This window comes from Sus scrofa, chromosome 1, assembly GCF_000003025.6.
Source record: "Sus scrofa isolate TJ Tabasco breed Duroc chromosome 1, Sscrofa11.1, whole genome shotgun sequence".
Lineage (NCBI taxonomy): Eukaryota > Metazoa > Chordata > Mammalia > Artiodactyla > Suidae > Sus > Sus scrofa.
The window spans coordinates 58,525,125-58,549,701 of NC_010443.5; the positions used below are offsets into that span (position 1 = coordinate 58,525,125).

The window sequence follows — 24,577 nt, forward strand, 5'->3', positions numbered from 1 at the left end:
TCTGCCTAATTACTTGCATTCTTTTTAAGGCATGTTCATTTAAAGCTTTAGACTGCCAATTTTTAACTTCTAGGAAACCAACACAAAGCACGGTGATTCTTGTTATTCCTGGTATTACGTTCTATAAAGTTGCTGTGAATGTTCAAGTAGTGAACACCGGATCATTTGCTCCTAGGGGAAATAAAGGGTTAGGTTCCTGTGAACCGCTATACATTTTGTCAACTGATTAACACATAATATTGCTTTTTACATGTGTTTCTGTTTAAAACATCCTAATTAATATAAATTGTTGCGTTACTAATACTGAACTCATGGCCAACAGCACTATAACTCATGTCTGAATGAATATTAGCTAGCAATATATTTTCTTTGTTAAGACATCACAGCCTTCTTATACTTAGCCACGCTAACTAGAAAGCTTTTCAATATTGCTTTTAGAGGCCATTTTAAACAGTGAAATCTCTTAAGAGAAAGCACAAGAAAGGAGAAAAATGTGTTACTAAATAGATCACAAAATTATATGAGAGCTGATAACAAGAGGGTGGAGCAGTTGTCTTGTTTGACCTCATTGGGAACATGTGCGTTGGGCGACTCAAAAATTCTCCCTGCTCAGTGCACGTGTGTGAACAACTATGAAGAAGTTACTGAGTACTGATTTTAGTGTACAAGTAGGTGTTTTTGCAATTACTGAACATGAGAATGAGGATCAACCATGCATATGCTTGAACTCGCACAGAAGGTGCTAAAAACTTAAATCTTGCTATGAGATTCAAGATCTAAGGCTATATTTATTTAATACCTCCTTAGACTTTAGTGTATAGCTTATGTACTATGCAGAAATAAAACCATTGAAATAGGGCAAAGTCATATAGGATTTACATGGAGTAAGAAACATTATCAGCCATATCACATTTTTGCTATTTTACCTTCAAAAACTTCAGGTGCCATCCAAGCAGCACTACCCTTATTATTGGTCATGTGTGTCTGAATGTCACAGGCTGTACCAAAATCACAGATTTTTAAAACTGTCCCCCCTGCAACCAGCAGCAAACTGTTTAAGAAAAAAACAAAAAGAAGAACAAGAGGTTATAAGACCAATATTTAATTCAACATTAAAAGAAGAGACATTTGTGGAAATAGAAAATTTTAAGCAAAATACAGGATAGAAACTATCAAAGAGCATCATGACCAATAAGATTAAATGTTTTGTGAAAGTTCAGTTTCAGTTCTATATACATTATTATGTAACTGACTTCCTTGTTTTCTCCTGGTACATTCAAAATATCAAAATAATTTTTTTCTGAATGACTTTTATATTGTTGCTATTATGGTCAGTACTCCTTTACACATAAGACTGATGAATTTGTAAAAGGTAACTAAAATAGTGGCATAAGACAAGTTGCCACTGTATAAAACACCTCACCACATCAAGTATCTTTTTAATTTTTATTTCTTAATTTTTTTTTTTTTTTTTTTTTTTTTTTTTTTTTTTTTTTGGTGCCATGGCATGTAGCGTCTTGATGTGAGATCTCAGTCTCCAGATCAGGGGTTGAACCCGGGCCACAGTGGTGAAGGCACCAAGTCTTAACCACTAGCACAGCAGGGAACTCAGGTGCTTTTTTTAATGCCATTCTGAGCAACTCTTTCTGACCACAGAATCCATAGGTTTTCCAGTGACAATAAGATATAGCACATTTGGATATACAGTTATATAAATAAGCATAGCCATTCCAAAGAATTTTCTTTTCCCCAGTACATTCTGAAAAACCAATTCTAATTCTAAAGTCCAATTTGTACACTGGGTGGCTCACAAGCAATATTCTATAGGATGAGTCCAACCAAAAGGATGGCTAAGAGGAATGAATGACCTAGATCAGACCTCTTGTAAATACATTAACAGTTATTTATTAGCAAAAGGAGAGCCCCTACTTACAAATGATTTTGTTAAGATATATCTGGTCTAATAGGCTGGTTAAATAAACCTAAAATTTATGGATTTATGGTATGATTGGATGGAGAAAAGAGGTAGTTGTTTAAGCTGTGTAAATTATGGAATATAAAAGATGTCAGAAAATAAATAACTTCCTTTTGTGAGATATTTAAAGTATACTGCTTAATAACTTATCAGTTATTCCAAAGCCAAACATGCCTTAATGCAGAAGGGTCACTTTTGGGAGTTGTAATCTAATGGTTTCTGGCTCCTCCAGGAAAAGGATGCTTTGCCTGTGCCTGACACTTGCCTACATCCTTTGAATCAGGTCAATTTATTGCTGGATAAGAGCTATGATTTTCATGAGCTTGCTGTGATAATTCAACTGACTGTTAATATGGGGGAAAGGAGGACACAATCTCCTAACAGGAGAAAAAAGTGATTTCTTTACTAGCCAAGATCGGTAGTTACGACAACCTCAGGAGTCAAGTTAAAAAAATAAAATCATCATAAATCTGGGGCTTAAACATTATTTGACCAGGGACCTGGGGAGAGAGAAATCAGTTTAAGCCTGGGAGTAGAAATAGGTATACTAGTGAGAACAGTGATTCTGAGAGTTAAAACCTATGTAGAATTTATCAGATTAGATAGGAGAGTGAGAGGTTATAGCCAGAAGGGATGCTTTAATGCTGTAAACCAGTATTAAGAGAGTAGAATACTCAAGACTGATTTCCTAGGGGAAACTGCTTATCTATGGACTGATGTGGTGGTCAGAGGTGGGGGAGAAAGGACACATGGGAAACTTTGTTTGTCATAAGTGGATGTAGAAAAAAATTAGAGAGAAATGGGAACAAATACCACATATATATTTTAATTGAGTATCAAAGAAACACAAAAGTCCCCAAAGTTTTAGCCTTTAAAATACTTATTTAGGGAATTTTGACATGCTTTCAAAGTCCCAGAATCTTCAATATGGAGAAATCCCGAGTATTTTCAATTTCTAGATGCCAGAAATACCCTCTGCCTTCCTCTGAAAAGGCAAATAATAACCACTCTGTATATTTTTGTGGAATGTCTACTCTGTGGGGACACTGTGCAAGTTATTAGGGATACAGCAGGGAACAAGACAGACTTGTCCCTACTCTCATGCAACTAACTGTTTAGGGAGAACAATATATACTGTATACTGTGGGGGCAAAAAATAGGATTTATAGGATAACGGACTCTAGAAGTATGCTAATCTAAGATAGATGTTATTAAATATAAAAATTCAACCAAAATAAAAAACCCCACTAAAGACAACATTTTAAAAGGCCAGCTTATGGAGGTGAGTTAAAAATCATCTCAAAAAAACAAAAAATAAACATTCCTGAGCAAGCCAAAAGGGAAATGTGCAACAATTAGCTTAATTAGGGAGTGGGGAGTTCCCGTTGTGGTGCAGTGGTTAACGAATCCGACTAGGAACCATGAGGTTGCGGGTTCGGTCCCTGCCCTTGCTCAGTGGGTTAACGATCTGGCGTTGCCGTGAGCTGTGGTGTAGGTTGCAGACACGGATCGGATCCCATGTTGCTGTGGCTCTGGCATAGGCTGGCAGCTACAGCTCTGATTCGAACCCTATCCTGGTAACCTCCATATGCCGCAGGAGCAGCCCAAAGAAATAGCAAAAAAAAAAAAAAAAAAGGAACTTAAATTAGGGAGTGGGTTTTGGGGGGGAGGGTGGCGAGAGAGACGCCACATTACTAGCACTTACTTTGGTGGTTTCAGGTCCCTGTGAATTAAAGCTTTGGGTTGCATGCTGTGAAGATAAGCCACTCCTTGGGAACACTGTAAACACCAACTCATTGCATGGGCAGCAGTGTAATATGGCAATGGTTCAGCACCATGCAGCACTGCAAAAGAAAGGTACAAACTAAAAAGAACTTTATTGCATATAACAAAAGACATAAGGTGAATGCAAGCACTAACTGTCAGAACACAGGAGTGGGTATTTTCCTACACATGCTCCTATCAGTCCCACTTTTCATTCTTTTCTAAATAAAAAGATGGCCCTGTCTAATAACTTCAGATGGATAACTACCACATATGTACCTTACATTTAATAGTATTTCCATTAAATGTTGTACCTACATTCAATAAAACTGATACACATTACCACACCTTTTTCTCATTGATAGATGCAGTCTTTCACAGAATAATATAAATTATAAACCATGTGATGGCATATTACTTTGAGAGAGATACAGAGAAATAGCACGGAGGGAAACAAAATAATGTACATCAAGATGTTTACAATTATGCTTTCTATAACAGCTAAAAACTAGAAATAGTTCAACCAAATAAAACACTTGAGTATTAGATAGCCGTTAACAATGATGAACACATGAGCAGTAAATATAAGTAAACGTTTATATAAAATAATGCTAATCTTTTTTTTTTTTTTTTTTTTAAATGACTGCACCCATGGCATATGGAAGTTCCCGGGCCAGGGACTGAATCCAAGCTGCAGCTGTGACCTATGTCATACCTTAACCCCCTCTGTTGGGCCAGGGCTCAAACCTGTAGTGCCAGAGATAATGGCATATCCTTGACCCACTGCAGCAGCAACTCTCAAAAAATAATGTTAATTTTAAAAGTATAGTGGTACAATTTATTGTATATAAATGGTGTGACAAGAGACAGTTTATATACATAGCTGTTGTTTTCTTAGAGTGAAAAGAGTTAGTTCTGTTCTATAAAGTTAACTAAATGACAATTTTCTTTCACTGTCATTAAAATATTCTGTGAAGTGAGTTTTCACAATTTTATTTTTGGGGAAAAAAAAGCAATATAAAGCACAATGAGGACATATGTTTAGAAAGTTTCTAAAATGAGAGGCTCTAAGCTAAGAGGGGGCAAAAAGAAAAAAATTAAAGCATGAAGATATTTTAAAACCTATTTAAAAAGCAAGTTTTTACTTTACTTAAATGCTTTTAACATTATGAAGTGTACCATCAATTTAAAAGCCTGATATACTCAGACTTCTAAGTTTCACATCCTAATGTTGCAGCATCTTGTCTTTACATTTTTAATTTTTAGCAGATTTCTTTTTTTATTACCACCTTTTGGGACTCTGAGGATAAATTGTGAAGAACATTAAGTAACTTACAGTTTATATTAAAAGCTTTTCAGTTATTTTACTCTACTAGAGATAGGACTAAAGACACTCACCATTATATAAAGAGCCCCCTTCAGCATATTCCATCACAAGACAAACCTAAAGAAAACATATACCAGAATAATTAACCACAAAGTTATAGCCTAAGGAACTTGAGAGAGAACCTTTGATTTTATAAATGAATTAAAAATTATTCTTTTGTTCCCTACTATGTGAACAGCACTAGAAGAGAAAAAAAAGATCTAAGACCTTGTCTTCTAGGGTCCATTGTCTAAGAGTGGGGATGTATCTAAAAACATAATCACAGGATCTTTGGGGACTTTCTCCAGTGCTAACGAATGGATGCTGTCACTGGATATCGTAAACCTTCCAAGAAGATGAAGTTACTGGATAAGACCACCTAAGACAGCTGTTTCCTTATACTGTGTGTTAATAGATTAGAAACATATGTACAAATTTTTTTAAGAAATAACATAACAATAAAAATAGCTTCATAAAGTACACAGCTGCACACATTTGCCACATCATTTCTCACTGACAGGTTATAATGAAAAAGTAACAAACTTACTGGATTCAAGCAGGCTCCATACAGCTTTACAATGTTAGGATGGTTCACACGAGATAACTGCCGAAGCTGTAACAAATTAAGGTTTCTTTTAAAAAAGTGCTAGCTTTTGAGGAAGTGATTTCACAGCATCATTAAAATTTAAGGTTGTACAAATTATTAATTGAAACATTAAACAATCACTATTTACTGTGTAGAAGGCATTGTGGTCATAAGTTCCTGCCCAGATTGTCACAGAATCCCTGCTCTAGAGCCCTCTCAGTTTAGCTGGGGAAGGGACATGTAAACAAATACTTAAAGCAATGTGCCAAGTGCTATAACAGGAGTTGTGAACAAAGCGTAAGTATAAATAAGAAGAAATTAACTTTGCCAAAAAATGTTAGGATGCCATCTCAGAGATGGCACTGAACTGAGTTACCCAAGCTGGAAGAAGCCTCCTCCACTTTCTCCTCTTCCTCCTCCTCCTCATCACCATCTTCATAGCTATGGTTAGTCTACCTACTCCATGCTGTACTGGTAGGCACTGTACAGATATTGCATAATCCTCAAAACTTTGCAAGGAAGATATTATCACTTTCATTTTAAAGATGAGGTACCTTTAAGATAAGGCTTAAGAGAAGGTTAGTGAGCTGCTAAATACCTTAGACCTAGAAAGTAGTACAGCCAGGGTTTGAACTTTGGTCTACTTGACTTAAAATCTGCATTCTTGTATTTTCTTCCCTTCATTCTTTCCTCGTCTCCTATCTCTTGAGTTAATTCCCTGTTCTCCATTCCTACTACCATTGCCTTAGCAGTTCTAACCTGAACCACTGTAGTAATTACTATAGCTTTCTCTTAACTGGTCCCCCTTCCTCCAGTTTTATCCAATCCAATCCAATCCAATCCAATCCAATCCAATCTAATGGTTCACGCTGAGAAAGTCAGTGAGAGCTTTAGCTATCTATACTCATTTGTCTTGCTCTACATCTCAAATTTCTATTAATATATCCTCCCAAACTGCTCCTTGCTCTCACTTCATCTCTTCCTTTTCCTCTTCCTTCTTCCTCTTCTTCTCCATTACCTATATTATACTGCTATCTCATATGAAGTCCACTAAAGTAAATCTTTTTACTACAAGCTACTAGAAAGCTGTATTTTTCTACAACCAACAATTATAGATTTTCAGTCCTAAAAGAAGAATAATCACTATTTATTATATTTCATCTTGTAAAGATTCAGTACTGAGGTTTAGACAGCAGATTACTCAAGAATTTATTCCTATTCCCTCTTCAAATATCACTATGATGGTAAAGGCACTTTTTTCAAGGCATAAATGGAGAAGGATGAAGAGAATATGAACTGAAAAAATAGTTCATTTTTGGAAGCTGGAAAGCAAATGACTAGCAATAACTGACAGAGCAGACCTAAAAGAAATGAAGAAAAGTGAGAAGCAACCAGATTCATCTCAACCAAAATGTAGGGCAGTGGTGTCAGTATCAGGGATCTATTCATGTAAGCTACTGAAAGGGCAGAGAGATTGCTTAAAAGTTAGACCAAAGTTTCCTTCTCTCCCTGACTTTAAACAACTTAGTGACTGCCTCTTTATTGTCCCAAATATTGGAGGTTGATTCTTTAAAGAAAGTATAAGAAGGTATTCTCTAAATACAGAGATACGTAGTGAATATAGACATATAGAGACAAATACAGAGCCAGAAACATAATAATACCTTTAGAGAAGGTGTAAGTCTCTGGATTGGGGGGCACCAAACAAAACTAAGGGATGAGCTCAAAGAAGTTGCCTCTGAGAAGCAGAAAACTTGATGGGAGGAAGTATACGGGATTAAAGTTTTTTTTAGCAAGAATACATGGAAAACCATTTGAAAATTTAAATTACATCTATCTATAACTTTGATGATAAACTTTTTTTCTCCAAGCTATTATGATCTTTTTGACTCCTGATTCCTAGCATTTAACACATGCACTTTTACCCAGTTTTAGGAAACTGTCAATATAACAGTATGCAATCAATAACCTCATCTGAAACACAAACAAAAATTGTGAATAAGGCAAGATAAAGCCAGAGTCCTGGAGCATACTACTAGAGATCATCTTCTTCCTCCTTTTCTTGCCCCCTTTTTATAGCTGCGCCTGTGGCATATGTAAGTTTCAGGGCCAGGGTTGAATCAGAGCTGCAGCAACAGCCTACATCACAACTAGATCAACACCACATCTGAGCCACATCTGCAGCCTACACTACAGCTTATGGCAAGGCTGGAACTTTAATCCATTGAGCCAGGCCAGGGATCGAACCCACATCCTCAAGGAGACAGTGTCAGGTCCTTAACACGCTGAGCCACAGTAGGAACTCATCTTTCTTCATGATGTCGTATCACAACCAAATTCTCATTTCTCCATGTTATACATTTAAAAATATCATGAAGTGTATTTTGAAGAGATAATTAAACAAAATCACAGATACAAATTCAGAAGGTTCATATGGTAAATACCACCTATTTATTGGCCAATGAAGTTAAAAAATGATAAAGCCACTCATTTAATGAAACACTGTGATCTAATACATAAAACAGCACAAAAAGAATGAACTTGTTGCTACAATAATCTCATAATTATTGAATTCTCCTTCATCACCAAATCTGTAAGAGAATAGAGTTGTAAATTTTCATGCTAAATGAGAAAAACCAAATTTGAAATTATTTTCCCTTAAAATAATCTCATTCGAATTTCTAAAAATGTTCAGTCAAAAATGAATGCATAAAACTTCCCTTCTTAATTTTAGATAGTGGGAGAGAATACCAATTCTTTCCTATTTTAAAATTTAAATTCTACGCCTTGAAATACATCTGAATTACATGGAAGAGATTACATTTTAATTCAGGGATGAATTCATTTATGCAGCTAAGTCTTTTTTACCCTAATTTTTAATCAAAATTAAGAGTGTGAATGAAAAAAATGTTCCTGTGGCATTCTCTTTGGTTCAACCAAATTGTCGATGTTCAAGTACACAGAGAAATGACAACTGAGAAATATTTTTCTCATAATATTAAATTCATGCAGCTTCTTAGGTAAAGAACTACAGAGCATAAATGACATCTCAACTTACCTCTACAATAAAAGCTTTCCTCTCAGATTCACTTTCTATTTGTTTAATAGCAACATCTTTTGCTCTCCACTTCGCCTTGCACACTACTCCAAAGGCTCCTCTTCCAACAACCTGAATTTAAAAAAAAATGAGAATCAGAAACAAACAGATCCAGCCCAACATATAATGCTGATGCCAATCTGAAAAACTTATTAAAGATTTTAGAAATCACCACATCTGGATTTGCCACTGAGCAAGTATGAATGTTTACTGAAGTGAAGAGATAATAAAATGCACTGTCTCTACCTTTGAAAGTTTATGGTCTAGACACCTCTTCAGTCTCAAGTAAAACCAAAAACAACAAACAAAAAGAGACTCTTAGAGACAGAAAACAAAAACAGACAAGAGGAACGAGGATAGAGAAGATGGTCTGGAAAAATAAAAATAAAAAGCAGAAACATGTAACCAGTGTTTTAAGCTATCGTATTTATGACATTAAAAATACCTTTTGAATAATTCAGTAAGGGTAGGGAGTATAGGTTAAAGGATAAAAATACAAATGACAGAAGACTGGCCACTGTGAAGGACAGACAAAGCATGGTATCCTATATACAATGAAATATTTTTCATCAAGAAAAAGGAATGAACTACTGAAACATGGTACAACATGGATAAATTTGTCTGGCAAGTGCCAGACACAACATACATATTGTATGATTCCATTTACATGAAATGTCCAAAAAAGGAAAATCTATAGAGATAGAAAGTAGATCAATGGTTGTCTGGGGCAGACAGTAGAAATTGGGATTTACTATAAATGGGTAAGAAGATTCCTATCAAGGTGATGAAAATATTTGAAAACTGATTTTTGGTAATGGTTGTACAACTCAGTAAATGTGTACAAATCACTATACACTTCAGATGGATAAATTTCATGTAAAACATATCTCATTAAAGTTGATTTTTTTTTGTTATAAAATAAAAATTGACCACATATTGTATTATTGTTGAAGCTGATGTGTACCTCCATGATTCATTCCTCTCTCATGCCATTCTACTTTTATAAATGTTTGAAATTGCCATAATACTAAAACAACAACAAAATAATGACCTATATTTACTGGAACAAAATCTTTCATTTTTATCATTGTAAAAGACCTTAGTTAGACATCATCTACGCCAAGCTTTCAGCGGATCTAAGTACTCTTAAATGAAAAATCTTCCTCCCTGTAGGCTCTCATTTATGATGTACTTTCTTTGTGGCAGGCACTGAGATAAGTGCTTTACATCATTAAATCATTTACACAACCCTAGGTGACAGGTACTACAGCTATCTTAATTTTATAGACAAAGTACCTGGGTTTAAAGAAGTCAACCAACTTGCCCAAGGCTATACAGCTAGTAAAGAGCAAGTGCAGTGTGATGTCAGGAAGTCTAATACCAGAACGTTAGAGATCCTAATCTGTACACATGTATCTGTACTATATAATTAGAAAGGGGTAGTTATATCTTCTCTTGGATGAATCTTCACTTTAGGCAAGCTTACATGAACAAACACCTGGGCAGAAACACTTCCGAACAAAGTTGGCTGAGGTGATCAAATCATTTATTATCTTCATCGGGACTCTTCACAGAAGAAGAAAGAGGTGCTAATAACTACCAAGACAGCAGTTGTAAACTGGGCCAAAGTTCGAATTCCCCTTCAAACATTACACAGAGCAGTATGGACATTTCTCATGTTGCTTAAAGTATAAAAACATCCAAATGGTTAGCATTTATTGAATGTTTACCATGTGCCAGGAACTAATTATGTGCTTTTCCTGTTTAACTCTCCTCCATTTTACAGGTGAGTAAACCAAGTCACACAGTTGCAAGTTGCCCAAGATCACAGGGTCAGAGAAGTCAGGATATGAAGCCTAGAGCATTTAGTGACCAATTCACTCTATATTCAGCCTCTGTATGTTATAAGCTTAAAGGAAATTGGGCTGCCTCTAAGTAAACGCAGGTGACATCTCTAAGAGCTAGTCATTCTTTGGGTGTCCTTCCCTTTTTCCCTTAGCACCTTCCCTTTCCCTTAGGTGCTCAGGGACCTCCTGATGATTAGGCTCTGGCTCTCCTTCACGCCTCTCCTAAGAGAAAAGGAACCAACGTTAGTCATTTGCACTTGTCATACAGTTACTTCAACATGAATGGGTAGTGGCTAAACTTGAAACCATCAGAATACTGGAAAGAGCATACCTAGGATCTGGAGCCCAAAAGACTTGAGTTTTAATATAGGTTCTGTCTGCCTATTAGCTATCAATGGTAGGCAAGTTAATGTCTTTGAGCTTCTATTTTCTCAACAGCAAAAAGGAGATGGCTACGTTTTCCTCAGTGGATATCTATGGTGTTCATAAGTCAAAATCAGGTATTTTCTTAAATACTACAAAAGAATACTATGTGCTTGGAGTTAGGTATGAATCAGTTTCAAGAGCTATACTCCTCATTTCTCTCACAATTAACCACAGTGAATAGGAAACAGGTCCTCAAATGAATCTCAACTTTACAGTAATGTTGAGCTAAGAAGGTATAGATGGAGACCAGCCTACCTATTGTTATTACTATGAAGTAATGATTGTAAAATAATTTAATATATCCTTCAACTATGTATTTACAAACACATCAGAGCAACTAGTACTCAACAGGTCTCCTTTTGTTTCATTTTCTTATTCTCAGGGGTGCCCTCACGGGGATTCCAAACATTATACTGTAGATCACACACTTGTTGCAAAAATGGTATAAGGTGTACACTACTAACTGTGATGCACAAGTGCCACCTAGTGCTGAGATGATGGCTGACTCTGAGCTTGCAACTTAAAACCATGGGAACATAATGTGAGCAAATGAGGACATGATAAACTTTCTCCCTTTTGCTTAAGAAAGCAATTTTCTTGAACACTCTGAAATATAAAACAGGCATATTACATGCACAATGAGAGCCCATGGACTTGAGAAGCCTATATTCACAGTAGGGCCATAAGATACTTCACATGTATGGTGAAACAACAGATCTAAAACGATAATAAAGAAAGTGCAAGATGCCAAAGATTGTATACATAAACTGAAATACAGGATAGAAAAAATGATTGCTGTGAATTCAAAGGTTAGAGGCTCAGAGAATGCTTAAAGAATTAAATTTCTGTGTATCTAATGATTCTGATCACCAATTATAATGTGCAGAGAGGGGTTTCCCCACACCAGCAAGCAATTCTCAGATACCTGTTGAGTGTCCTACCATTCAGGCTTAATTCTGACATTATCCACCTGGAGAGAGCATCAGATCCCACAGGTTAAGGGCTCAGTTCTACCATACTGCTCCCCCCACCCTATTTCAGAAGCCAGTTATAAGCCCAGGTTATCATCTATGCTTATGATCAACAAGCTGGAGGTACCAAGGGCCCCTGCCTTGGGTTCAATTAATTTGATCAAGTGGCTCACAGACTCAAATAAATATTTTACTTACGAGATTACCAGCTTATTAGAAAAGAATATAACTGAGGAATAACCAGGTAGAAGAGATTCATAGGGTAAGATAAATGGAAAGGGCACAGAGCTTCCATGCCCTCTCTGGGCCCTGCTCTCCCCCAGTCTTCACATGTTCACCAACCCAGAAGCTCTCTGAACCCTGTCCTTCTGTGTTTATATGGAGCTTCACTACATGGACATGACATGAAATCATTAAATCCACTGCCAGCAGATTCAACCTTCAGCTCCCTTCCCCTCCCTGGAAGTCAGGGAGGTGAGACAAAGTTACAACCTTCTAATCACACTGCTGGTTCTCCTGGCAACCCGCCCCATCTTTAGGTATGGTCCACAATTAACCTCAAGACATCTTTATTGTTCTCATCACTTAGGAAATTCAGAGGGTTTTGGGAGGTGTGAGCCGGGAATTGGAGTTGAAGACCAAACATATGTGAGAAATATATTTTGGCCATCTGAATGACCAAATATATACTTCTTATAAATCACTATGTCACAGTATCAAAAAGTGACTTCCTGTTTTTTCAAATGGCATAGATATTAGGGGTGAAAGAAAAAAACAATTGATCCCTGCCTTCACTTCATGAAAGTGAGAGAAGAAAGTCATGACAAAATAATAGTATTTTAAAAAAACAAAAAACAAAAAAAAACGCATGCTGAAGAGAGCCAAAGGTGAGAGTCCAAGATGGTGGCTAAAGAACTACCACTTCCCCTTTCAGGACAGATTTAGGGATTCAAGGGTAGAAAAGACTTATTCCTGTGCCTCCTCCCCCACAACTTCTCAATGAGATCCCCAGGAGGAAGCAGCCTCCCAGGATATGTTTTGCCAACATGGGGAGCTGCAAATGAGTAAGTGTGGCAAGGGAGACAGTCAGAGGGAGGCCCTACCTGGGTTCTCTCAGTCCCAACAGAACATGGAAATGATATAGAAAAACTCTTGCCAAGAGAAAAGCAAGAGAACTGAAAATTGGAGTCTTCTGACTGTAGGAATGAGGCTGCTGGATGGTTAGACAGCTCAACTATAGCAAGCTAAATGCAGAGTTCAGATGAATTTTGGAAGATCAATGAAAGCCAAAGGGGAAGCAAATATCAGCAAGCAGGAAGAAATGGGTAAGGTCTCCTGCTTTCAAGGGGTGACGTGAGGCTAATGCCAATAGAACAATGAACTCTTCATTTGTTTACTCCCTAAACCACTATTTCTTGAATATCTACTATAACTACCATGTGGGATACAAGCCATAAATTATATACCTGGAATGCACTTTCAATTAAAGGGGCGGGGTGGGAGCAGAGAGAAAAGACAGTCATAGACAAAAAAATAAGGAAAATATCAGCTTATAAAAAAATGCCATGTAAAAACCAAAAAACTGAATGAGGCAGCAGAGACGGTGGAAACTTAGGGCTGGATAGTATTGGGAAGACCATCTGAGGAAGTTACTAACCTGATATTTGAATGACACAAGGAACCAACTGAAGAAGAAACAATTAATGTAAAGGCCCTAAAGGGGGGAAAAGACCCCTTCATTCCCTATTCAACAATATTTGAACCCCATCTATAGACTAGGTGTTATCCTAGGCAATCAAGATATAGAAGTGGATACACTAAACCAAAACCCTTGCTCTAACTGCTTATATTCTCCTGGAGGGAGACAAAGAGGAAGCGAGAATTAAGATAGATAAAATGTTTTGGAAAATAAGTGTGCTAAGAAGAAAAGGAGCTTAAGTGTGTTTGTATACACATGCATGCATCCTCCCCCCCACCCTAATTTTACAAAGGACAGTCCTGCCAGGCCTCATTGAGCAAGGTGACATTTTAGTGATGATCTAGAGAAACTTGGAGTGTTGGTGTGGCAGGGCCCAATGGGAGAAGGGAAGAGTAATCCAAGATAAAGCTGGAGAAACAGGCAGAGTCTGGATCCTGAGTGGCTCTTGGCACCCATGAAAAGGAGTTTGTATTTTAGTCTAAACATGATGGGAAGCAATCAGAGGAATTTAAGGAGGAATGTGATATGATTTTACTTTTTTTTTTGGTCTTTTTGCTATTTCCTGGGCCGCTCCCACGGCATATGGAGGTTCCCAGGCTAGGGGTCTAATCGGAGCTGTAGCCTCAGGCCTACACCAGAGCCACAGCAACGCGGGATCTGAGCCACGTCCGCAAACTACACCACAGCTCACGGCAATGCCGGATCGTTAACCCACTGAGCAAGGGCAGGGACCGAACCTGCAACCTCATGGTTCCTAGTTGAGTCGTCAAGCACTGCACCACGATGGGAACTCCTACCCTTTTTTTTTTTTTTTTATCTTTTTAGAGCCACACCTGCGGCATATGGAGGTTCCCAGGCTAAGAGTCTAATTGGAGTTGCAGGTGCTGGGCACAGCAATGCCAGATCCAAGCCGTGTCTGTGACCTACACCAGATCCTCAACCCACTAAGCAAGGCCAGGGATCGAACCTGCAACCTCATGGTTCCTAGTTGGATTCGTTTCTGCTGTGCCACGATGGGAACTCCCTGATTTTACATTTAAAAAAAAAAAGTCATTCTAGGGAGTTTCCATTGTGGTGCAGGGGAAACAAATCCCGACTAGGAACCATGAGGTTGCGGGTTCAATCCCCAGCCTCGCTCAGTGGGTTAAGGATCTGGCATTGCTATGAGCTCTGGTGTAGACTGCAGACATGGCTTGGATCTTGCATTGCTGTGGCTGTGGCACAGGCTGGCAGCTGTAGCTCTGATTCAACTCCTAGCCTGGGAACCTCCATATGCCACAGGTGTGGCCCTAAAAAGAAAAAAAAAAAAAAATCATTCTAGCACTAACATGAAGAATGGATTGTAGGGAATCTAGAGTATATAAGTAGACCAGGAAGGAGGCTGTAAAGGCAGCCTGAGCAAGAGAGAACAGCTTTGAGGGCAAGGTTGATGGTAGTGCAGAAAAATGAGCAGATTTGGGATATATTTTATGGGTTTAGTCAAAGGAGTTTGCTGATGATCTGCATGCAGGCAGGACAGGTGGACAGGAAAAGAGATGAATCAAAGATAATGTCTAGATTAGGTAACCATTCAATAAAGGATAAGAAAGAATGCAGCAAGCAGATTTTCTACCTCTTCTTTTTTAAACAACACAGAGTTCTGATTTAGTCATACAAAATTTAAGATGCCTATTAGATATCCGAGTGGAGATGTCAAGAAGGAAAGTGGAAACATGAATCAAGGAGAAGTAGAGCAGGAGACAAAAACTTGAGAGAGTCATCAGCATTTAGCTGGTATTTCTAATCAATCAACTGGATGCAGAGACCCAAAAACCCCCCCCCAAAACTATGTAAATACTGGGGCCCGAGAACTGAGCTTTGAAGCATTTCACATTTAGAACACAGAGGAGAAAGAACCAGCAAAAACTGAGATGGAACAGCCAGTAAGGCAGAGGGCAAACGAGGAAAGTGCCACAAGCCAAAAAGAGTTTCAAGCAAGAAATCAGATATGAAAACCGCAAAGGCATTAAGTCGATGGCTCTCTAAGTGTGGTCTCTGGGTCAAAGTATTTGCATTGCCTGGAATTTGTGAAAATATAATTCTCAGGTTCCCACCAAGAATTACTGAGTCTGAGGATCAGGCGCAGCAATCTGTTTTAACTAATCCTTCAGGTGATTCTGATCTTTGAATGACGGTATTAAGTTATATTAAAACCAGGGGAGTTCCTGTCGTGGCTCAGTGGTTAATGAATACTAGGAACCATGAGGTTGCAGGTTTGATCCCTGACCTTGCTCAGTGGGTTAAGGATCCGGCGTTGCCATGAGCTGTGGTGTAGGTTGCAGACTGCAGCTCAGATCCCGCGTTGCTGTGGCTCTGGTATAGGCCAGCAGCTGCAGCTCCAATTCGACCCCTAGCCTGGGAACCTCCATATGCCACAGGAGCGGCTCAAGAAATGGTAAAAAGACAAAAAAAAAAAAAAAAAAAAAAAAAAGTTATATTAAAACCATAATTAACGTGAGACCAGATACTTTGAAACTATCACATAGACCAGAGAGCCCTTCCTCACTGATGGTATTATTAATGAAAGTTTTCTAGTTCACTGAAATGACTTCCTGGGTAGGAAGAAAGGAAAAGGAGAATTTCCCTGAGCAACCCAATTTTTTTCTTGACACACGGTAGATCAGTAGAAAAGAGTGGCACAGATGATGAATTGAGACAAACAGGCAACTAAGGTAAACAACGAAAAACCTAATATTCAAACTACAAACACTGAAAGGAAGTCACTTTTTACTTTCTACCAAATTTCTAATTCAAGTTCACAAATCAAATATGCTCTTTGGATTGCATTCATATCTGAATAACTTAAGGTTCTTATACATATTATCATTATCTGAGAACATTTTAATTTAGAAAACATTCATAAATTCAGAAGGAAATATTTCTAAATTGACTTCCCTTTTAAAACCAAAGTCCTCTTTGCATTCCTCCGTTCTCCTATTTTTATAGATGAGGGGTGGTGAAAAATACCTGAAATATTTATTTCTAGGATCATTTTGGAAGGATATGTGTGATAGGGGAGATACTTGTGATTTGGAATGTGTGCCCTTTTTTATACTCTTTGATGAAAACTGATCTTTGGGGAAAGCTGTCATTTCAAAATAATTGTTAATGATAATATGGTTCAGCACTCTTGGTTTTGGGTCCACAACTTTAATCTCATATAGTAAAGCAGATTTAAATTTAATTTGTTAATAAAAAGTACAGTAGGCGAATATGAAAGATAATGTATAGGCTATTTCCATGCAATTAGTATTAAAAGGCACAAAAACCCAAATCAAAATTTGATGTGTGTGTTTAAAAAAAGCAATGCCTGGAGTTTCCTTGTGGCTAATGGGGTTAAAGATCTGGCATCACTGCTGTGAGGGGCACAGGTTCAATCTCTGGCCTGAAACTTTCACAGGCCACAGGCACCCCTCCAACCCCCCAAAAAGCAACTCCTTAAAATGCTAATTTCTCTTCAAGGTGGAAGACTGAGACTACTCCATTCCTTTATCTAAGTCATGTTATTAAAACAAACAAACATCTAAACTAAAACTAAATGGAAAAGGGGTATGCCCTTGTCCTCTTAATTTACTACGAAGTAATTCTTAATTGTCCCCAAAATTCATGTTATTTTTAGTTCAGTGACTGTAACTGTCAGTTTGGTTTGGCCCTGTTCAGTGGTCTGTGTGGGTGGACTCTGGCTGTGCTGCCATTGCTCTGGCTAGAAATTTGGAACATGACAGAACAAGCATAGATCTTAACATTTATTAGTTAGAACTTGGAGCCTCCAACTATTTCAGAACTTCACTATCTATTAATAAACTGTGGCAGAATGGAACTGCCATCTGATGACAAGACAGGCTTGATAACACAAAAGTAGTACTTTGATTATTCAAACTTGCTTTTGAATTTTTCATGTAGTCTTTTAAAACTAGCCAGAAGACACCTGACCAGTTCAATAGGCCCTCCTTTCAAATAATATGCCCATATCATCTTTTAAGCTACACATACAGGTTATACAAATTACCACTGTGGCTACCTCTTCATTGTGATAGCAATTACAGACTTCTATGAAAATTGATAGCCCCTACTTTCACATGGAAGAGTTTTTAATAATTTTGGATATTCATAATTAAATACTAACAAATCTAGTTTCTTCAGGCCACTATAAGTAAGGTTTTTCTCAGAGTTCCCGTTGTGGCTCAGTGGTTAAAGAATCCAACTAGGAATCATGAGGTTGCAGGTTCGATCCCTGGCCTTGCTCAGTGGGTTAAGGCAGGCATTGCTGTGAGCTGTGCTGTGAGCTGTGGTGTAGGTCGCAGACGTGGCTCGGATCCCACGTTGCTATGGCTCTGGAGTAGGCCGGCAGCTACAGTTCCGATTAGACCCCTAGCCTGGAAACCTCCATATGCCGTGGAAGCGGCCCTAGAAAAGGCAAAAAAGACAAAATAATAATAATAGTAAGCTTTTTCTCTATCATCAATTGCCCATATCCTTATAACCTAAAATTACAAAATGTACATCACTGCCAAAGCTCTTTCTGTATTTCCTTTTAAAACAAAACCTTTGCATGTTTCTAATGAAGCTTAAGAACACATAAATGTTGCAATGATAATATGTGCCTTGCACATATGCTATTCTTGATGTCAACACTATGGGTCTCGCTTTTAAAAAGCAACCATGCCAAATAGGGTCTTTTAGCATTTAGGTAAAGGCTCACCAATATAGAGTTTACTCAAAGCACCTGACCCTTTATAGCATCTTTTACCACTGGCTAAACAAATGTATTTGCTAGGTATAATCTATTGTAATGGAATCAACACTTGGAAAGAGAATCACATTTCATTTTTAGTGTAAATGCTGCCTTAGCCAAATCACTAACTTATCTTAACCTCTGGTTTTGTCACATAAATGAACCAGATCACATAAGAGAACCAGTTTGGACACTAAATTCTCACGGTTATGTTGTGGTAACTTCATTACTCATTCAGCAAATATTTATGGATAACCTCCTAGATGCTCGATATTAGAGTTACAAGTGTGAAAAATGCAGCTTACGTTCTGCTGGGGGATTCACAATTCGGGTTACTGGTAAGTGCTGTGAAGGATAACAAAAGTGACAAAAGATCTCAGTTGCTCAGGGAAAGCTTCTCTAAGGCAGTAACATTTGAAGTGGGACTTGAATGAGTGAGAAGGAGTCAGCCAAGTAAAGTTCTGGGGGGAATGAGCATTCTAGACCGAGGAACAACTGCAAAGACAACTCATCTTAATACCTTTCCCAATCTATGACATTTACTTTATTCAAAATCTTTTCCACTCAATAGGCAATGGGATTCTGTGATAACCCCTACTTTCAAATCATGGTGCTCAGTTTACATTACATTCATAGTTTTAAATATGTGGTTCTAAAAACCTAGCCTCACAGTAAGACAAAGTTTTAAAAGAAAAAAACTAGGATCCTTCTATTTACCTTTCATAGTAAGTACACTAACAGTATTATGCACACAGAATGCTCATTAAATGCTCAAGACCAACAATTATAAAGGAAATCTGTATTTTGTTTCCCCATTCTTACAAAAAGGTTTGGCTATAGAGTACTTCAGAAAGAATCAAAGTGACATAAATCCAGTGGGAAGAGCAAAGGACTCAGGAATGAGAAATCTCAAATCCAATTTCCAGCTCTACCATTTATATAGACATGAGGCTTCTGGCAAATCAAACTCTATGACCATCTGTCAATATCTGTAAAATGGCATATATCATTTGCCCTAATATAACAAGGATCAATTGGTCACAAATGGCATTCGGAAAAAGATCATGATTACTGTCCTTAAAGCTTTCTGTGGAAACAGAACATAAACACTGGAAACAATAAGCGTGTCTTCATTTTAGAACTGGGAGAGACTTTAAATGATCTTTTCAATCTTTCATTCTTCGTGAGAAATTGGAGGCCCAGAAAAATGAGATGACTTGCTCAAAGTTACTGAAATATATTATGGCAGAATCAACAGGGCATCCACGATTTCTAAATACCCAGCCCAGTACACTTTTTACCACACCCCACTGCCTTTACCATTTCTGGCAACCTTGTCCTCAATGGACATACCTCACAATTTATTCTAACATTCTCTGCACTCAGATCCAGAATGATAAAAGCTAAATGACTTTTTAAAAAAGTGCCTACATAGGTTTCTGATGCTGAGATATTACATAATTTGACATCAGAACTGAATTTAGGAAGTTCCATGATGATATTACTGAGTCACGATATCAGAAATGTAAGGATTAAAATCAGCTGATGCCTTAAAAATATGCATCTACTAAATGACTGTATATTTGGTCTGCAGTTAGAGTATTTTTCTTACATAGTTTCTAACTGAACCAATATAATGCTGATTTGATTAATTACATTGTTATTTGAGAAACAGAATATGATTTTATTTATAGGCAATATACTGGTACCATATAAAATATTGAAAGCAATGTAAAATACTTTTTGTTTCTAGTCATCTTTCTCAGTTCTCTTATTCATGATTTTAAGCTAGAAGTAGAATCTAAGTTGAAAAATATTTATTGAGTGCTCATGGTGCACCCTAGATTATATAACACATTATTTTAATATGTGAAAATAAAGGATATGATGAGAATTATGTAATGGTTTTAACATTAGAAAGGTCTAAATTCAAACTTTAATATGAAAATAAACTGGGCAATAAAAAATGAAAAGGACAAAATTAAATGACTGCCTAACATTAGAAAATTTCATCTAAAAACAAAATTTTATTCCTCAGGACTGTCCTAAATATAACAAAGAAAGGTCAAAACATCATCTAAACTGGAGGAAAGATCTTTGGAAACAGAACCCCAATTAGAAGTTAAATGTTTCTGGGGGAAGAGTCACAAAATGATAAATGACGATTTAGTAACAACCAGGAATATAAAATGCTTTAGAAAGCAGTGTGTGAAAACTAAGGTTGTAAAAACCAAATGATGTAAGTCTGTAAGAACATTTGGTAGACCATGAAGTAAAAGTTATTATTATAAAACAATTTGTAGTCTACAAGCATAGCAGTTTGCCACAGAGTAGACGTAAATGCTTATTTAAAAACTGCAATTCTTTTATACTGACTCACTGAATTTTTATTCTTAAAAAAGAAAGAATGTTAGCCATGAAAGCTGGATTAACTATCCAATTCTGAAAAAGGACTTTATCATAGCCTCAATAGAAAACACACACAAATCCCACCACCCCCTTTCCAAAATATGGGTCCTTCTTTTAGTAATGTGACCTTAAAGAAGGTCACTATTCTGCTGTGAAACTCAGTTTCCCAGTAATGTGTATCAGGCACTGTGCTGGGTGCTTTGCATGTGTTGCCTAATAAGATCTGTTATGTAGATAAAATGAAACAGAAATTATTACCCCTATTTTACAATTAAGGAAACTAAAGCTCAAAAAGGTCAGGAAACCTGCTCCAATCAAAGAGCTATTAAGTGACATAGCTGATATACTACACACTTCATCTAACTCCAAAGGCCATTTTATACCACCTTGTAAAATGAGGTTCTTTTCAGTAATCTTTAAGATTATCTTATGCAAGTAAAAACTATGATTAAGTAATCCATTATTTGTCCAAAACATACATACAAAAATGTATTTGTTGAAGGATAACTACTTTTAGCTTGCCACTACCTAAAAATAATTTGGACTTTTAAAGTAGAGATTAAAACTCTTTGAGAGTTTGTAATTTTAGGACACAGAGTTCTCTATGGCCTATGTAATGCAAAGTGCTTAGTAAATTTTTTTTTTGCCATATGGTATTTTTTAGTATGAAATATATGGTAAATAATAGATATAATTTTCAACCAAAGTTTTAACACTTTCTAAAATGTGTCTTTAAAATACATACACAGATTTTACTTTTCCAAATTTTATGGTCCTTGCAACCAATCTCTGTGAATTTGAAAAGAGGCAGTGTATTAAAGGCATATTATTACCTTGCTCTAAAATAATTCTGGCTGTCACCGAAATTAGTTATTTCTTCAGAATATCTACTTGAAATATTTTTTCATAATATACCAGTCTATATTACTAAAGATGAAATTAATCTATATTAGTCGAATTGATGGAATAACATTTAATATTACAACGGCTGCTCTATAGAATCGGAGAAACAGAACCATCCGGTACTCGGGGAAACACTGCATTAGACATGATGATGTATTAATTTACCAAACACACACTGAGCATTCACTGCGTACTAGGCACTGAACTTGATGTCGAAGATAATACAATCCTTGGCTCTTAAGAACACTTTGTCTTAGAGAACTAAAACTCCAAAACGGCCATGGTCTTTGATTTACTACTTACAGACTTGAGATCTGGTGGACCACAAGACCTCACCAGATCTCACGATCTCAGTTCATCCTTCTCTTTGAGATGAACCAAATCCAGGCACCGGAATATCAAATCCAAACAAGAGTGCCGAAAGGAGGAAAAATGGGAGATAACCCAGAGCAGCTAAACGCAGGGAGTCTGCTCTACACCCGATCTTTGTGGGGTGTGGGGGCTTCCTGGTGGACCCCGCGAAACAGAAGGGTCAGGGAGGCGCCTTAAGAGCTGGGACCAGGCAGAAGAGGTCCCCGGCTCGGGCCAGCGCTTCAGTGACTGGCCTCGCTCACCTCCTCCACCTCGATCTCCTTGTAGTCGATCTCTTCAAAGTTGAGGACTTGGGAGGGGGCTTCGATCATCTCACCGGCGGAAGACGAAGAGGAGGAGGAAGCGGCAGAGGCTGTAGACATGATCCCTCGCGGAGCCCGGGGGGCCCGGGAAGGCTGCCGCCCGGACAGTCCGGGGGAGACCCGCGCCCACCCGCCTCCGGACCGACCTTCAACCTGGAGCCACGGCGATCCGTGGCGGGGACAGGGGCAGCGGCCACAGCGGAGTCCGGGCTCCGGCTCCGCTGCGTTTTCCGCTGCCGGGCCCCGCCCACCAAACTTCCGGTTCCGGCCTGAAATCGGGAACCGGAGGAGGGCCGTGAGCTCCAGGGAGGGGAGGGGAGAATTTGGTGACAGAGCAAAGAAGGACAGGTTGGGGTGGAGTGGGGGAGGGTGAGAGTCTAGCTTGGACCTCTAGGACAAATTTCGCGAGATTTTTGTTAACAGGCCTCAGAAACCGGCTGATACCGCGAGAGCTGAGGAGTTGACGTAATCAGAACGCGCGAACGGAAGTGGCGCGGAGCATGATGGAATATCAGTGTGGTTGGTCCTTCAGGAACCAGCGGGAAAGATAAAAGCTTCGGTTCCAATTCTTCATGAACTATGTTGTGGCCCTGCTCTTTTTTGTCTGAGACCTGCAGACGGACGAGGGTAGTATTGGATTTAGTTTTTGTGACGAAGCTTAATTGTCCGTTTCACCCCCAAGCTATACTGAACTGTCTCTATAAAAAGCCTTGGGAAATATATTCCCTCAGTGTGTTTGGAAGGAAGCAGTTGCTACTGTTACTATGAGCCAACCCCTTATGCTCTGAGAGATTGTAAAGAAAATACACAGCGAGCCAGCGCATGTAACCCGAATAACATTATATAGGCTCACGAACAGAAGTTAATATTAGGTAAGGTAGATAAGTATAATTTGGCATAATTTATCGTTCATCTGAATTTATGGATGTATTAATTGTACATGTCGAGTGCTGCACACTGTGTTTTATAATCGTTAATAAGAGCCTTGGAGATTAAATGTTTTTGTTGCCATTTCAGGACATGAGAAAATAGGCTCAGAAAGAGTGAAACAATTAAGATTCTGATAAGCTAGTAGAACCTTGGTCAGTATATCTCCACGGTGGAAAGTATTGCCTATATTGTGCTGTCGACACAATTTTTAGTTTTTTACTGTTAAACATTAGTCAGTTTGACATGAAGACTAACCGGGAAAATTGGAGTTATAGATGAAAGTTTAAAGATCAAGAATGAAACCCGGCAAATGTCAAATTCTTAGTCTCAGTAAGAGACCAAAAATGTACAGTCAGAAAACCGGAGTGAAGGAAATAGAGATCGGAATATCACTGGAGGAGAGCTTATTAATTAAAGAATAGCCAACTAAATAAGGCTGTATAGAAGTAAGTTTGACACATTCAGGATTTCAAATAAGTCATTGAATTTGTCAGTTATGAACTCCTGGAGAACATTCTGTCATTTTTTTTTTTATTTGTGGTTCTAGTAACATTCAGTGGTAGTTTGGTGAATGGGTAAGAGAATGAAAGAATAATTTCTTCTTACAGTACAGTCTCCAGGTGATCTTACCCAGGGTCTTGACCACTCCTCTGGTGATAACTCCCAATCTTTTCCCAGTGTTCAGATTTTTCCCGACCTGTTGTGGACATCTCTATTTAGATGTAAGATAAACACCTAAACTTTAATATTTCAAAAGCCAATTCAAAAGTTATCACCCACCACATATATTTTTTGTGTGCATTGTCTGTCTCCTTGAAGGATCCCATCATCTACTCAGATATCCCAGTAAGAAATCAGCTTTATTTCTACATATAAAATGGTGCTTAGTGCACTAATAACCAAATAGAAGCATATTAAGTCAGTGGAATAACCATTTTACCTGTCATTTCTTTTCTCAAATTCCCAAACTAGGATGGTCACCTTTTAACCTCAACCTGTCACTCTGTAGGTCATATCCAATTTCTAACTCCTTGATCTTAATACAGTAGATGCTATGAAATGGGAACTCAAGAAATATTTGTTATACGTCTGGATGGAAGAACAGGTTTTGCCAGTCTTCACTCTCCTTGGAGTGCAAGATGTGTTTTCTATATCT

General features: G+C 37.8%; 1 protein-coding gene across 2 annotated transcripts in view; it reads right to left on the reverse strand.

Annotated features, from left to right (window-relative positions):
• MAP3K7 (mitogen-activated protein kinase kinase kinase 7) overlaps nt 1-22,963 on the reverse strand; it is a 66,042-nt gene extending 43,079 nt beyond the window's left edge. Inside the window, exons 1-6 of one of the 2 annotated variants that reach the window (XM_021082147.1) lie at nt 22,432-22,963; nt 8,750-8,860; nt 5,653-5,718; nt 5,138-5,183; nt 3,681-3,819; nt 927-1,051 (exon numbers count right to left, since the gene is read on the reverse strand). In XM_021082147.1, coding sequence (XP_020937806.1) covers nt 927-1,051; nt 3,681-3,819; nt 5,138-5,183; nt 5,653-5,718; nt 8,750-8,860; nt 22,432-22,551 — 607 coding nt within the window. In that variant the 5' untranslated portion in view covers nt 22,552-22,963. 2 annotated transcript variants of the gene reach the window in all.